The 17021-nt window shown below is 35.7% G+C and overlaps 1 protein-coding gene across 1 annotated transcript; it reads left to right on the top strand.

The window, feature by feature from the left end:
* The first annotated feature begins 9299 nt into the window (after window positions 1-9299).
* LOC142235625 (uncharacterized) lies at window positions 9300-10247 on the top strand. Its single transcript, XM_075306888.1, has one exon. It carries the CDS (start codon window positions 9300-9302, stop codon window positions 10245-10247), a length of 948 nt encoding a protein of 315 aa, XP_075163003.1.
* The last annotated feature ends 6774 nt before the right edge of the window (window positions 10248-17021 follow it).

Raw genomic sequence — 17021 nt, 5'->3', positions numbered from 1 at the left:
GTTTCGGAAATCTTCAACCACCGCTTGATGTTGTAAAATATCTTGGGAACAACTTAACATATAATTATAATAGAACCCAAAAATTTAATACATTCAATTGTGGTCATTTATGCTTGAAGTATCTGCTTCTAAAGAAATATAAACCACCTCCTTGAACATTGTGTTTTACTAGTATCAATTATTAAAAATGTCAACTTTCAAAAGAGACGATATTGCGGTTGTGGACTTCCAATATTGCCACGGAAATGACAAATGTATATATATGAAGGAGTTATCGTTTATGTCTGGATCTTCTTCAACACCAAATAACTTTTTGTTTCGACCCCCTTTTGATAGCAGAAAGCTAAACAAAGATGGACATAAAAAGAATATTTATTGTAAAAAATTTATCAATGGATTGGATTGGCGAGATGGCTCTTTAGATTATTTCAGTGTTGGTGACGTTCTAGCCCCTCTCAACAAATACAAATATATTTTTCTTGTGGGACGTGCAAAGAAAGATTTTTTGGAACGTTATATCAACACAACAATCATAGATTTAGGAAATAAAATAAATTTGAAAAAAAATTAAAAATTATTTCACCACTTGCACTAATCACAGTGGTGCAAGATATAAATGTTCACTCAATAACTTGGTTAAAATTGTTGACTTTGTAGAAAACAATTTTCCCTATATCAAATATTTAGTGGAAGAAAAATAAAATAATAAAACAAAAACAAATATATTTTTTTATTAATTTTCAATAGGTTATAATATTTTTTAAAATTACTTCCATTTACCACATACATCAAAAGAAGGAGGGGGGAGCAACGAATTTAATACTTCAGGATTTAAGGATATATTTGATGTTGGATATCGTCTTAACAATAAACAGCTTGGTGACCATCGCAAATGTTCCCTTAATGGACAGTCATCAGGCAAACACCCATAGAATTCAATTCCACAAAAATAGCATTTTGCTTTATCCAGATCTCCCATGTAAAACATGCCTAACATGACCAATTTTTTACAATCTATAATTTTTAATGGCCAATTTTGAAACGTTTTCAAACGTTCGTCTTCTCTTTCCAAATTTTTGTACTCTGATTGCATTGAATACATCTTTACAATTGAGCAATCTAAAAACGACTAACACCCTTTTCCATGCATTTCATAACTCACCACATATTTTCAAAATAAAAGAAAAAGTTGTGATTTTCATTATTTTTATTTATTTTCATTTATTTTTTTTTTCAAATTCACATTTATGTTACTTATAGAAATTAGAAAAACGTGTTGGTGTATTGATGACTTCTTTCAGCTCTAGATTAAAATCAGAATTATCATCCTTATTCATAGAAGTCTTCTTATAAATAGCAAAGGATCCACCAGATATGCGATCAATCATTTCATTAGACAGAGAATTATATCTTTTGGGCAAATATATGACGTGATTTTCAAGAATAAGTAGAATAGAGTCACCATACTTTGTACAGGTTCTATAAGCCCCTTCAATATTATATATTTTATCCAACTCCATATCTTTGAGATGCAAAATTTTCTTATTACTCAGCGAGTTGAAAGTGCAAATGAGTCCAGCTTTGTTGCTTGTAATCCGTTGGAATAGGGAATCAATGTTATGTACAGCCATTGTAAAAATGTAGACGTTTTTTTTTGTTTTTTTTTTTGAGAATAAAATATATTTTTATATTTAATCAATTTTAAAAACACGACTTAAGGAAAACACGAACAGTTTTAGAGAAAGTTGAAAGACGACTACAAAGTAGTTTCCAGACAAATGTTTAAAAGACGTATTTGAAAAAGACGACTCTCAAATAATTTGAGAGAAGAGAAATTTGTATATTTAGAGAAAAGAGAATTTTTCAGTATTAATTATCGTTTTTTTTTTTCAATTAAGATTAACCGCATACGGAATTCGTAGACATGCAGTGTCTTGCAGTTTAGATCACACAAGATGGTTTCGACTATATGACATAAAAATAAACAAATACTTATTCGTAGACATGCAGTGTCTTGCAGTTTAGACCACACAAGATGGTTTCGACTATATGGCATAAAAAATAAACAAATACTTATTCGTAGACATGCAGTGTCTTGCAGTTTAGACCACACAAGATGGTTTCGACTATATGGCATAAAAAATAAACAAATACTTGAAAGTGTAAGATTGTACAATCTCGGTTTACACACATGGACACGAAATAAATCCCTTCAAAATTTTCCTGCACACGCATGCATAAAAATATTTATATAGTTTCCCTTATTCATTCATCTTGATAAAAGAGTTTCAATCGATAAATACTAGTTTTACATTCAATTTTCCAAATTTAACGCATCCACATATGTTAAAATGCACATTTTCCCATAATTGTTAACCTTCATAGAAGAGTTCTGACTAAATTACAGGCGCACATATTTTTAAGGCAGCATACATTTCCAAAGACCAAGAAATTAATCCATTACACAGGCGCATATTCGTTTATACCCTCATCAAAAAATGCTTAAATGCTGATTTCCATGCTTAAAGAGCAGTGTCCACGCAGTGTCTTGCAGTTTAAACCACACATGTTGGTCACCACTATATAACATAACAAAAAAAAAAATAAACAAATTCCTGAAAGTGTGAGATTATCCAATCTCGGTTTACACGCATGCATCAAAATATTTATAAAAAGCAGCCATTTTCGTTGACCTTGACATATTTTTAAGGCAGCATAGACACATACATTTCCAAAGACTAACAAATTAATCCATTACACAGGCGCATACTCGTTTATACCCTCATCACTTAACACCTAGCGTTTCCAAGGCATAGACATATATTATCCTATAGACAACAGATGCAAACATATTTATTAATATAGCATAGAAACATATATTTAGAAATACGGATTCAAGTGCACAGGCGCATAGTCATACCGACCCACCCTATTAAATGTAAACCCACACCCTCTTTAGGACACTTGTTCACACATAATTAAACACTCCATTAACAAATTAATGCTCTTTGTAATATGATATTTTTAATGTAATATGATATTTTTATACTACTGACAGAGAAGATATTATATTAGAAGATGGAACAAATTTTATCAAAGAAATAAGAGGAGGAAAAAACCATAGGAAATATAGGAAAATAGACGGTACAAAAATAGATGATGACCATATAGAGAATACGATAACCAAACTAAAATATTATAAAGTACACATCAAACCAAAGAAGCGATACCAAGACAGAGATAACCCAACTATAAAATCCTAAACTATTCCCTTATCCTTTTTAGACAATGGACCCACTTCTGATACTGATACTGATTACGACTACAATGGCACAAAACCTCGACATTCAAGACATGACCAATAACAACGGATACATACCAATTAAAATCGGACAATTCAAACCATTGCACATTACAACAAAATTCTACACATTGTGAATCTAACTGCATATCAAAACACATTAAACACAATCATGGAAAACATCAACATACTTAAAACAACTACACTTGATAATAAACCATTAATTAACACTATAGATACAAATTTCAACCTACTTCAAGCCAAAATAGATAGTCTATAGTGATGACGAAAAAGAAATCGCAAACAAACTTAAATATCTTTATAGTAAACAATCAAATCTAACTGACAAGGTTGGCAAACTTACACAAGTAAACGATCTGATATCTTCCCAAATAAAAAATATTACTAATCATATAAACGGCCAGCAATACAAAATAGAAAAATACTTAAATGATTTCAAGAGAACAATACAGAACAAGATAAGCAGCTTAGAAGACGAATTTACATACATGACACAAGTTTATCAAATTAACAATGACATTATACTACTTAAACACCATATAGACGACATAGGACAAATTATATTCTCTAGCAAACTAGGAATAATTCCATCAAACATATTAACTGCAACCGAATTAGAACTTATAACGGATTTTGAATGCTACAAAGATATTAAAGTTTCGGTAGCTTTTCACAATGAAAACCTCATTATTATTTTACAAATACCAGAATTGTCTGAATAATATTATTCAAGAATCCATTTTGAACCCGTGCCTAATACATTTAACAAATCCATAGCACTGAATACGAAGGAAGTGTTAGTTGATTCTAATAAAAATATATATGAACCGAATGTTGAAAACAAACTACTTAAAAATATGATAAAAATTAACAATGAGTGTTTAAGAAATATTTTAATGTTTGAAGAAGCTAAATGTCCAATTAAACTATTAAATGACTCAATTGTTATTGAAATAATTCCAGGTATTTTAATATTTAAAAACATTAATTCAATCATCATTCATAATTGTAATAAAATAACGTTAAAAAAACAGGAAACTTTCTTCTAAAATTTGAAAATTGTCGGATTCAAACCCTAAACAAAACTTATACGAATGTTCACATAAAAGTCTATGATAAAATGTTTTCACCTAATATAGTAACAAAAAAACATTACCATTAACGATCTCAACCTTGAAACTCTTACTCTAAAACAAAAACAATATGAAAATAACATGAATGGCATAATACATCGCAATAACAAAACAATAGTATTAAGCTTTAGTGTTGGCGCGATAATAATATTATTCATAACAATCATTTGCATTATGTTTATATTGAAACCTAAGCAAAAATTTGTAATTTTGACGGAGCCTCAAACTAACGGTGGGGATGTTATAGCTACACCTATGTTTGTAATATAAATCATCGTGAACCACCTTATTCATTTCATTTCATTTTCTTTTCATTATTTATTCTTCTAAAATTAATAAACAGAACGAAACTTCCACCAAGTTTATTTTTAATCATAAAATGTATATTTCACCAATTCCAAGGAACTGGGCCAATATACCAAAAGTTCTTCGGAATTAACTAATTGATAAGTAAACATTAATTGTAAGACCATAATTACCAAAAGTTCTTCGGAACTAACTAAGCATTAATTGTGAGACCATAATATTATTGATATGTAAGCATTAATGATAACATCAAAATGGTATAAAAGAATCAATTGTCATCTTACAAGTTCAGTTAGTGTTTTAATTTTAAATAATAAAGTTTTACGCAACTCAAAACCGTGTTTTTTTATAAAAAACCCCGGATAACGTTAGTTAAGCAGATCATGCTACCATATTTCCCAATTCACCAAAATGACTTGGCCGACAAGTGGAACACTGCAATATGCAAACTCTTGAATTCTCGTACAACGCATAGGTAAGAATGTAACTAGCTCATAGGTATATATACATTTGGAAATCAATAAAATTTTGTCAGTTATTCAATTGAAATTACGACAAGTGCTGGAAGGTACATAAACAAAAGGGTTAGTGTCAGTTCGGATTTATGTGTTCGAATTGGTTACCACTAACGAGTTTACAAAACATTTGTGTGTGGCAAAACATTTTGTTCAAGAACGCAGCTTCATTATATCATTACGCTGCTATATTATATAGCATATATATAATTAACATTAAGCCCATAGTAAAACAGCATTTACGCTGCTATATTATAAAGCATATATATTTAAATATTATTTGCATTGTAAGCAGCAGAAGTAAATAGCAGACCAATTTAAATAAAGAATCTAATTTCACCGTCAACAGTTGGACAGGTTGTCGACTTCTGCTGCACTAGTTCATTAACACTAATATACTAAGTCAGCATAAATATTATTTAAGTCATTGACATAGCATAGGCTAGATATACGGTATGTGTTAACTTAGTATATCAATTAATCATCAGTTATTTAGTATAAATAACGTGAATGAAATAAAACATTATGCTAGAACAAATTTGCATTCTACATCATTAAAATCAACATACGGTTCAAGTACCCTATTTCCCATCTACAGCTGTTCTTGTTTGTACTTGAACAATATTAGGAAAAGAATATTCCCTGAATATTCAAAATTATACATTGGTGACCCCAAAAATAAAAAAAAAATATTAATTGATTTCCCCCCACCAGTGGTAAGGAACTCAAAGGAATTCATTAATCAGAGCACGCAGTCGATATTGAAGTCTTCCCGTACCAGCGAAATTCAAAAATGGAAAACCTAGAGAATTTGATAATCCGTCAAAAAGAAAGGGCCGCAAACATAGAAAAAGCGGTAGCCAACATAAAGAAAACTCCACACGAGCGAAGATCTGTGAAGTATTACACAAATAAAAAGAAGATTTAATTGCTCAATGGAAAGCCTTTGACACAGCGGAAAATATCATACGCAACAACCCGATGTTGAGCAAAGATGACCCGTATATTGTCGAAGACATCCATAAATCAATAGGAATCGTATACAATACAACTATTGAGGAAGTAGAGCAGCTAATTAAAGGTCTGAGCAGGCAAACGAAGCCATTGCCAGCAGAACGAGGAGCAGGGTTTACCGCAGACAACCCATCCGCATCCACTTCATAATTGGTGGTAGATCAAGGAGCTGTTTCACCCCCAGGCAACCAATCTTCATCAGGGTCCAGCAGTACAAACAACATTCATGGATTGATAAGACGTCAAGGAGCACTTAAATCGTCATTGAAACGTGTAATTCAATGTAACGCTACGAAGGAATCACCAGTCCAATCTCTATCTGCTATAGACAGATTATGGCAGAAGATCGAGACTATCCATTTGGACATTTGGGAAATGTGTGCAGACCCGGCGGCTGAGGGTTAGGAAAATTAAGACTATGAAGCCTTAGAAGAGATCGTAGCAATTCAAATAGCGTCTCTTTCTAAAACACAATCAAGCGAAAGCATAAGCTCGGAATCAGTGCAGCAAGCAAAGGGTAGTTCCAACCTACAGCTACCAAAGATATCCATACCAAGGTCCAATGGAGATTGCTTATCGTGGCAACCATTTTCGGACATATTCTCGACAATGATACATGAGCAAGATATTCAATAGACAATCCAAAAGATATGGTATCTCAAGGCAAATTTAAGCGGGGAAGCAGAGCGATTAATACGTCACCTGGATCTCACTGAGGGGAACTACACAACGGCATAGAACACTCCAAAAATTGCTGGGGAAACTTAACGGCCGAGACCAAATCTCTGAAAGAGTTCCACGACGTCCTCAACGAAAGTCTGTCCGCACTGACGAACATTGGGATCAACATCGACAACTGGGACCCGGTACTTTTACATGTGTTGGTCAAAAAATTGGTTCAACAAACACACATCATGTACGAACAATCGCTGGAAAACCCCACAGAGCTACAGACGTTAAACAATTTCCCGAAGGTCTTACGAAACCGCTTCCAAGCACTTGAAGCTGTTGGTGGAAAGGACAAGGCAAAGCAAATAGCAACAACAACAACAACGTGCAAATCAAGCGGATGTCCCCTGTGTGCGGAAGGCCATCCAATATATTACTGTAAACAGTTCTTGGCAATGAGCATTGCGGATGGCCTTAAGTGGGTACAAAAGAAGGGGTTTTGCGTAAACTGTATTAAACCCGATCATCGTTACAAGGAATGCACATCTATGACATGCACTAAGTGTTCATGTAAACACAATTCGCTGCTGCATCTTGAAAAACAACAAATTGCCAGCAACAAACCCTCACAATCTAGTAGTGAAGCATTACGCTCAACCTCAGTGGCATCAGCGAACGCTCGCCCGGCAAGGATTCTACTCGCAACAGCAGTAATAGAAATAACAGCCAACAATGGGCGATCCGGAAAATTCCGAGCATTGTTATATTCAGGATCCTAAATTAACATAGCCCTATCCATTCAACCAGAACGAGCAACACTAGGTATTCAAGGAATTAGTGGAAGATCCAGACAAGCTACACAGCGGGTAAACGTTAAATTCGAGTCACTCACAAGCAAGTTTTCATCCAGGCTGGAGGCTTATGTTCTCCCAAACATAATAACACATCAACCTAGTGTATCGTTCGACATTTGATCCTGGTCTATTCCCAAAAACATAATGCTGGCAGACCCATCGTTCCAAAATTCGGCAAAAATTGATGTGTTACATTAACAATTGATGTGTTACATAGCGCAGAATTTTACTTTCATCTTCTGCTATCAGGAACATTACACTTAGCAGACAATTTACCCGTCCTGAGGAACACAAAACGTGGGTGGATCGCCAGTGGAGATTAGCCGACGACAGCACAACCGAAGCAACATGTGCAGTTTTTAGTGAAGACGATACAGCAACAAACAAACTACTTGAAAAGTTCTGGAAAATCGAGGAAGTTCCTGCAGAAAGCAATATCACAGTTGCAGAACAGGCGTGTGAAACTCACTTCATTCAAACCACAACCAGAGATCTCAATGGAAGATTTGTTGTACGTCTACCCCTGTCTGAGGATGCCGCAACACTTGGTGAATCAGAAACATCCGAATATTCCAGGTTCCTTGCCTTAGAACGACGATTCAAACGCGATAACAATCTTGAAAAACAATACAAGGACTTCATGCAGTCAAACGAAGATCTTGGTCACATGAGTCAAATCGATCCCAAAAAACTGCCAGGCCCTCGGTACTAAATTCCGCATCACTGTGTTTTGCGTCCGGAAAGCAGCACAACTAAACTTCGAGTCGTATTTGATGCTTCAGGAAAAACGTCAACAAATCGGTCACTAAACGACATTTTACTGACTGGTCCAACAGTGCAAGGGGACATATTTGGAATGCTTCTACGTTCCCGACTACCCAGATTTGTCTTCACCACCCATATTGAAAAAATGTATCGTCAGATTCTCGTGGACGAACGAGACAGGAACGTTCAACTCATTTTATGGAGGGATAATCCAGGGGAGCCTGTACGACATTTTCAACTAAACATCATCACTTATGGAACATCATCAGCTCCCTATCTGGCGACAAAGTGTCTACAAAGGCTAGCGACTATCCGGATGGACAAATATCCGCTTGGCGCAACGATCCTGAAGCAGGACTTTTACGTCGATGACGGGATGAGCGGTTCAGATAGTTTAGTAACAGCTAAGGAAATGCAACCTCAACTCACCTCCTTACTTAAGGAAGCCGGCTTCAAGTTGCGGAAGTGGTGTGCAAAGATGATCAAGAAGTCAACCTTGATTTTAAAAACGCGTCAATCAAGGCATTGGGACTAATATGGAGCCCAGCATCGGATCAATTCTGCCTTAGGGCAAATCTTCAGCCAGTCTCAGTGATAACTAAGCGATCTGTCATATCAGATGTAGCACGAATCTACGATCCGTTGGCTATAGCAAGCCCAGTTGTAGTGGCAGCCAAGATATTCATTCAAAAACTTTGGGAGGATCAAATATCTTGGGATGATGAACTCCCTGAAGATCGAACAACAAAATTGGCACGCCTTTCGTAACACAGAATATTTTAACAAAGCTCAGCTAAGGATAGCTCACACAGTAGCTCTTCTTGCCAACGAACTAACTCTAGCAGCAACAAGACTACGCCAAGTTGAAGCGGAAATCGTTAATGTTCTTACAGACTCTCATCACGGTAGGATCAGCCCATTCTTACTAACGCCGGATCAGCTGCAAAGAGAAATTAACGTAATCAAGGCTCATCTACCGATATCACGAGTTCTACCTTTCGATGACATTGACCTCATTCAATTCTACAAAATCATGCGAGCAAAGGCAGCAGTCACTAAAGACAAGGTTATGTTCGAGATAAGACTTCATCTTGTTGACCAGCAATCGTTTGAGTTGTTGAAGATATTTGCGGTGCCCGCAAACGAGAACGGCACCCTTGTAGCGATACACCCCCAAACAGTGTACTTGGCGATCAATCTCCATCGAGATGAATACATGCCACTCTCCAGCGATGACATTCGCAACTGTATTCAACCAAGCAGTGACATTTTTATCTGCGATAATAATCACGCAATGTTCTCGAAGGGATCTATGGCGGCTTCGTGCGAAGTAAATATGTTCAGACATAAACCAACAAACAGCTGCAAACTCAACATTTACAAGAAGCCTATCATCTGGCAACAACTACATCACAAGAACCAATGGATTTATGCTACCACATGTGAAATTGACGTCAGCACTGTTTGCGGAACAAAAACTCTACAATACACGCTCCAAGGTTCCGGAATCATCAACCTTGAACCAATTTGCACCCTTAAAACCTCGGAAGTCACTCTTCGAGGTCATTATAATGCATCAAACTTTATTCAAGCATCTTACTCTCGCTTTCCGAAATTTAATCTAACAACGCATGAGAGAGAGCCCACTGCAATTCTCAACTCGGACTGATCAGCTTTTAATAAACCATACCGAGCAGCTAACAGATCTCCAGAACAAACTACAGGAAGCTGACATTTCAACTTTACGCACCACCTACGGTTCCGACAGACATCACCATATGGCGATAAATTACACAGCTCTTATCATGTCTTCAATGTTCTACCTTGGATGGAGATTTCTGAACAGAGGAGGTGAACCAATCCAACCACCCACTCCACAACCACGTCAAACCATTCCGGACACGTACACTACCCAGTCACACGAAATTTAAATGTCTCGTACTAGTTGAACCTGCAGCGTTCAACGTGGGGAGAATGTTCAAGAACGCAGCTTCATTATATCATTACGCTGCTATATTATATAAGTTAACACCTTAATCCAACCACACCACTGTGTCATACCAAAACCATTTCCAACTTTCCGCTGACACCACAACATCAGTCCAGTGAACTCAATCAACCTTCAACAAGAGGATCATATTCCACTCAACAGTGGGAACGACATTTAGCCAACGTAGCAGTTTATGCAAGTGGCGTGATCGCCACATCACTCCTCAATTATAGTTATAAGACACAATAAAACACACTTCTAGTTGGACATCCAAATAAAGAGGTGCATAGCACCACAAAACAATCAACAAGATTTTCATTAAACAACCAAGGCACCGACAAGAAAGGGAGCAAAGTAAATCCCCATACAATTAACTGGCGCCCAACATTCAATCTAACAAGGACCCAACCGAGTAGGAGAAAGCCCCTGAGTATCGTTAAGAAAAAAGGACGTTCACACAGAACAGCTACCAACCGCTATAAAAAGAATATGAGGAATATAATAACATTAGTAAGTAGCAATAAGTGTATTAAAATTGTGCAGACATAGAAAAGATAAAATAAAAATAATTTGTGTAATCATAAAAAAATCTATTAAATATTTGTGAGCTAGGAAATTTAAAATTAAAATTGTGCAGACATAGAAAAGATAAAATAAAAATAATTTGTGTAATCATAAAAAAATCTATGAAATATTTTTGAGCTAAAAAAACTAAAATCATTTTCGCAAAAGAGAGATAAAATCAAATAAAGAAGATAGATAAAAGAAATACTAAGTGATGAGTGATATGGACAAACTACTATTAAAAACTGACGCATAAGAGATTAGAGATAGAAAAAATATTAACAGAGTGTGAGCAAAAAATTATTAAGTGAAAGAAATTATTAAATGCTTAGTGATTTGGAAATACTAATATCGAAAGTTTACGCCATGAGTTTATTGAATTCAACATCCCCATCGTCTGGGGAAATCTTAGAATTCACCCCTTTACCGAATCTTAAAAAAAAAGAACTAACTCGGATCATAGCTGAAACTGTGGCAAACCTTCTTAAAAGGGGGGAGGATGTTAGTACCACGGAAGATATCAGCATAGTAAATTCTGGGGATATCTCAGAGGGTGAGAGAATTTCGGACATAGTAAAGACATTAAGAGAATTCGCAGGAAAGCCCGGTGAATTTACGTCATGGAGAAAAGCGGTAGATAGGATTATGAATATTTACGAGCCTTAGAAAGGAACTGCGAAATACTTCGCAATCCTACACACGATAAGGCATAAAGTAGTAGGAGAAGCTGATACAGCTTTGGAATCGTATCGGACCCCATTAAATTGGAAAGCCATTAGGAAATGCTTAGTCCTAAATTTCTCAGACAAGAGGGACATTTCGACTCTGGAATACCAGATGACGGTTTTATGTCAGGGGGGTCAAATTTTATGAGAAGGTTTACCACCACCTATCTCTGATCCTAGACAAGATCGACTGTTTGGAGCTAGGAAGTGAAGCTTTGGAAGTTTTGACTCAGACATACAGGGACAAAGCTTTAGACACGTTTGTACGTGGACTAAACGGTAATCTTCCCAGCTTATTGAGTATAACTAACCCAACAAGTTTGCCTCAAGCACTCAATGCCTGTCTGAAATTAGGGAATTTGGGTGTTCGCATCCAACATGCCAATGAAAAGAGGCCTAAACCAAATAGAGTCCCACAAGCAAATTTTCCAAGACAACTCTGTCCTCAATTAACATTCGGGGATAGGAATATTCAAAGTGAACAAGTGTACAGAGGTCCAGCTGATAATCGTTATCGGACATTTTAGAATGGCCAACAGCAGTACCAAGCAACCGGAAATTTTCCATACCGACCTCCAGAAAGGAATCATTTTGGACAAAATCAGTTTATTGGGCACAGACCTCCTCTTCCACCAAAACCTGCATTCCCAATGGATATAGGTCAATCCATCCAGACCAGACAGGTTGACTACAAAAATAGGCCACAAATGAATAGTACTAGCAACAACAGACAGTCTAACTTCAAACGACAAAATTCTGGAAACGTTCATCAGCCGCAAAACAACAAAGAATGTTCAACATCGAGGCCAATGTTCATGAAGACAATGAACCAGATGATTATGAAGACTCAAGAGAGCAGCAATATGAAGTGAGCTATGACGACGAGTATGAAGAAAATTTGGAACAGCAACCAATAGCCGATGACGTTAATTTTTTAGATTAGCTTCTACGTTACCATACAGAACAAAAAATGGTAACGAACTAAAATTCCTAATACTAACACCGGATCAAACAAAAATTATGTTAATAGCAAATTCATCAGAACCCCTTTTAGAAACAAAACCCCTTTCTTTGTCAATTCCGTAGGCGGTGTAGTTAAGATTGAAAACCATAGCTTCATATACATCTTCGATTGCGGGACAGGAAAACTCAAATATTAAATCCTTCCTGGTTTAGAGACTTTTGATGGGATAATTCCTAATACTAACACCGGATCAAACAAAAATTATGTTAATAGCAAATTCTTCAGAAACCCTTTTAGAAACAAAACCCCTTTCTTTGTCAATTCCGTAGGCGGTGTAGTTAAGATTGAAAACCATAGCTTCATAGACATCTTCGATTGCGGGACAGGAAAACTCAAATATTAAATCCTTCCTGGTTTAGATACTTTTGATGGGATAATTGGAAATGATAGTTTGAAATCTTTGAATGCTATAATCTATACGTGGAGATCCTATATCACTATTCTGAACGACATTAAATTTCCTTTAAAGGAACTGAAAGTAACCGAAATTCATAATATCAACCTACGTTTGAACCATCTGAGTCGTGAGGATGAAGATGAAATTAAAAAAATTCTGAATAAGTATCCCAATTTCTTCGCAGACCCTAACAAAAAGCTCACTTATTCAACAGTAGTACAAGCTGAAATTAAAACAAATAATGAGAACCCAGTTTATTCAAAGTCATACCCCTATCCAATGGCATTGAAATCCGAAATTGACAAGCAAATCGAAGAGATGTTAAAAGACGGAATAATTCGCCCTTCCCTATCTGCATACAATGCCCCCGTATGGATAGTGCCGAAAAAACAAGATAGCTCAGGCATAAAGAAATATCGCATGGTAATTGGCTATAGGAAGTTGAATGAGGTAACAAAACCTGATAGGTACCCCATACCAGAAATTACAAACATTTTAGCTAACTTGGGAGACCAAAGGTATTTTTCCACCCCAGATTTGAAAAGTGGATTTCATCAAATTCCCCTTAGAGAATCTGACATTGAGAAAACGGCTTTCTCCGTCAAGAATGGAAAGTTTGAATTCACACGACTACCATTCGGCCTACGTAATGCTTCAGCAATCTTCCAAAGAGCATTTGAAGACATTCTCAGAAATCATATCGGGAAGAGATGTTACATTTACATCGACGACATCTTAGTATTCGGCAAGAGTAAGGAAGAACACATTGCGAATCTAGAAATAATATTCCGAACACTGGAAAATTCTAATCTGAGGGTTAATCTGGATAAAAGTGAGTTCCTGAAAGAAGAGCTCAATTTCTTAGGATTTAATGTGAAAAAAGGAGGTTTCTCTGCGAACCCGGACAGACTCACGGCTATAGTAAATTTTCCGCATCCAAAAACGGTCCATGACCTACGTTCGTTCTTAGGTTTGACTGGACATTATCGGAGATTTATACGGGGATATGCTCAAATAGCCAAACCGTTAACATCCATGATGAGAGGAGACTTAGGGAAAACTCCGAGAAATAAGTCAATGAAAATGAACATAGAATTAAATTCCGAGCAAATTGAAAGTTTTAAACAGCTTAAGAATTGTCTAGTATCAGACGAAATAATCTTACAATACCCAGATTTTAACAAACCTTTTGAGCTTACGACTGACGCCTCGAATTATGCTTTAGGAGCAGTCTTATCACAAGACAATAGGCCCATCAGCTACCTCTCTCGAACTCTCAGCAGACCTGAGGAGCAATACGCTACAAACGAGAAAGAGATGCTGGCAATAATTTGGGCTCTAAAGGAATTAAATTGTTACTTATATGGTGCAAAGAGCATTAAAATATTTACTGATCATCAGCCGTTGACCTTTGCGCTAAGCAATAAAAACACAAATGTAAAGATGAAAAAAATGGAAGGCGCAATTGGAAGAATACAATTATGAGTTAATCTATAAGCCAGGCAGAACGAATGTGGTCGCAGTTTCGCTATCAAGACCGCCAATGGCAGATGTTAACACACTAACACCAACGGTTCACAGTGCTGATAACTCTTCAGAAGATCTAATTTATTCAGTAGAGTTCCCAATAAACACCTTTAAAAATCAAATTCTTATCGAGGAGTCCACAGAATCCTCATATGAATTCAAGATAGTATTCCCTTCCTATCATCGACATACGATCAAATCTAATGGAATCAGATTTAAAGACTATACTGACAAAGTACTTGAATCCAACCGTCATTAATGGGATCAAAACCACCGAACCAATCATGCTTAAATTTCAAGCTTTATACCCTGATTTCTTCAGAAATATTCAAATAAGATTTGCTCACATATTGGTTGAAGACGTGATCGACGAGGAAAGACAGAAGCAAATTATAATCGAAACCCACAATAGAGCGCATAGGAACAATGCCGAGAATAGAAAACAAATACTAGAAAATTTTACTTCCCTTCTATGACCAGGAAAATAAAAAATTTGCTCAACATCTGTAAAATATGCAAGGAGAATAAGTATGACAGACATCCAAACGTTCCGAAACTTCATGCAACTCCCATACCAACACATCCTGGACACACAATCCACATTGACATTTTCTCTACCGACAAGTTTCGAGTCTTAACCGCCATAGATAAGTTTACAAAGTTTGCAATAGCCAAAATGTTGAATGGCAAAAATATTAGGAAACCACTAAGAAAAATCGTTTTCTATTTTGGTGTACCTAAATTAGTTGTATTCGATAATGAGCGATCTTTTAATTCCCAGAGTATTAGGTTCATGTTGGAAAACGAACTTGGCATTGAGATCTTCACTGCACCACCATATCAGAGTGAAGTAAATGGCCAAATAGAAAGGTTTCATTCCACATTGGCAGAAATTATGAGATGTAGTAAATGTGAACAACCCGATTACTCTTTTGAAGAACTTCTAGAAATCAGTATCAACAAATACAACCACACAATACACTCATCAACTAATAAAAAACCTGTAGACCTTTGTTTTTTGGCAGACCAACAACCTTCGGGCCAGAAGACTATGAAAAAACCCGCCTCAATAATTACGAAAAACTACTAAAGAAGCAAGAAAATGATTTGGCGTATCATAATCAGGGCAGAAAGGAGCCAAAAGAGTACCAAGAAGGTCAGAAAATATTTGTCAAACAAAACAAGAGGTTAGTAACAAAGTTGTTGAAACGATTTAAGGAGGAAGGAGTAAAAGAGAACATGCACTCAACTGTCTTAACGCAACCAGGAAAAAAAGTTCATAAAAGCCATATTAGAAACTAACAAATAAATTCACGTTGCTTTTAGCTTTTACTTACAGGTTGCTCAGGCCTTATGGAAATCCTAGATTATTCTCAATCTGAGATCATCTTTATAGAAAGTGGAATAGGGCAAATCCAAACGGGCTATCTTAGAATACTGCACTTTATAGATGTCGAAGAGTATGCAACAACATTGGAACAGATCAAGACAAGTCTGAGAAATAATATCCCACCATCCCATCCACTTCTTCCTTTTCTCCTAGAAAACATCAGATCCATTATATCCTTAATTAACAGACTAACCCTTTCTAAAAGACATACCAGGGCGATTAATGAAATAGGAACTGTTTGGCAATGGCTTGCCGGAAGCCCTGACCACGACGACTTCCAGATTTTGGCTGACAAAATGAACAACGTCATAGAAAATAATAGTAATCAGATTATCATTAACGAAAGACTTATTGAACAGATTAACAATGTCACTATCACAAATAATAAAATCTTGAAATCTCTCAAAAGTAATGAAAATGTGCAAAACACCCTAATCTTGAACGAAAAATATAAAATTGATATAATTAAAGAGAAAATTGAGAATATAAATATTGCAATACAATTGTCAAAATCAAACATTGTAAACACATTTATGTTATCTGATGAAGAAATGCTTGAAGTAGAAAAAATATTTTACGATGATAACATCCCTTTTATGAACTTAGAAGAAGCATTGAATTTTGCTAATATCAAAATAGCGTGTAATGATAAATTTATTAGTTACCAAATTATAATACCAAAAACTTTGAGTAATGTTTGTAAAAAATTAATTTTAAACCCTATTAAGAGAAATAATACCATTATAAATCTAGACTTTAAGCAAATACTTGTATGTGAAAAAAGTAATTTTGGAATTAGAAATAATTGTAACATAATTGATGGGGT

The sequence above is a fragment of the Haematobia irritans genome, chromosome 4, assembly GCF_050003625.1.
Source record: "Haematobia irritans isolate KBUSLIRL chromosome 4, ASM5000362v1, whole genome shotgun sequence".
Lineage (NCBI taxonomy): Eukaryota > Metazoa > Arthropoda > Insecta > Diptera > Muscidae > Haematobia > Haematobia irritans.
This window is presented reverse-complemented; position numbering and strand designations above follow the sequence as displayed.

What these genes read in the sequence shown, in the direction of transcription:
- LOC142235625 (XM_075306888.1), top strand. Translation starts at nt 9,300, where the DNA reads ATGAACTCCCTGAAGATCGAACAACAAAATTGGCACGCCTTTCGTAAC.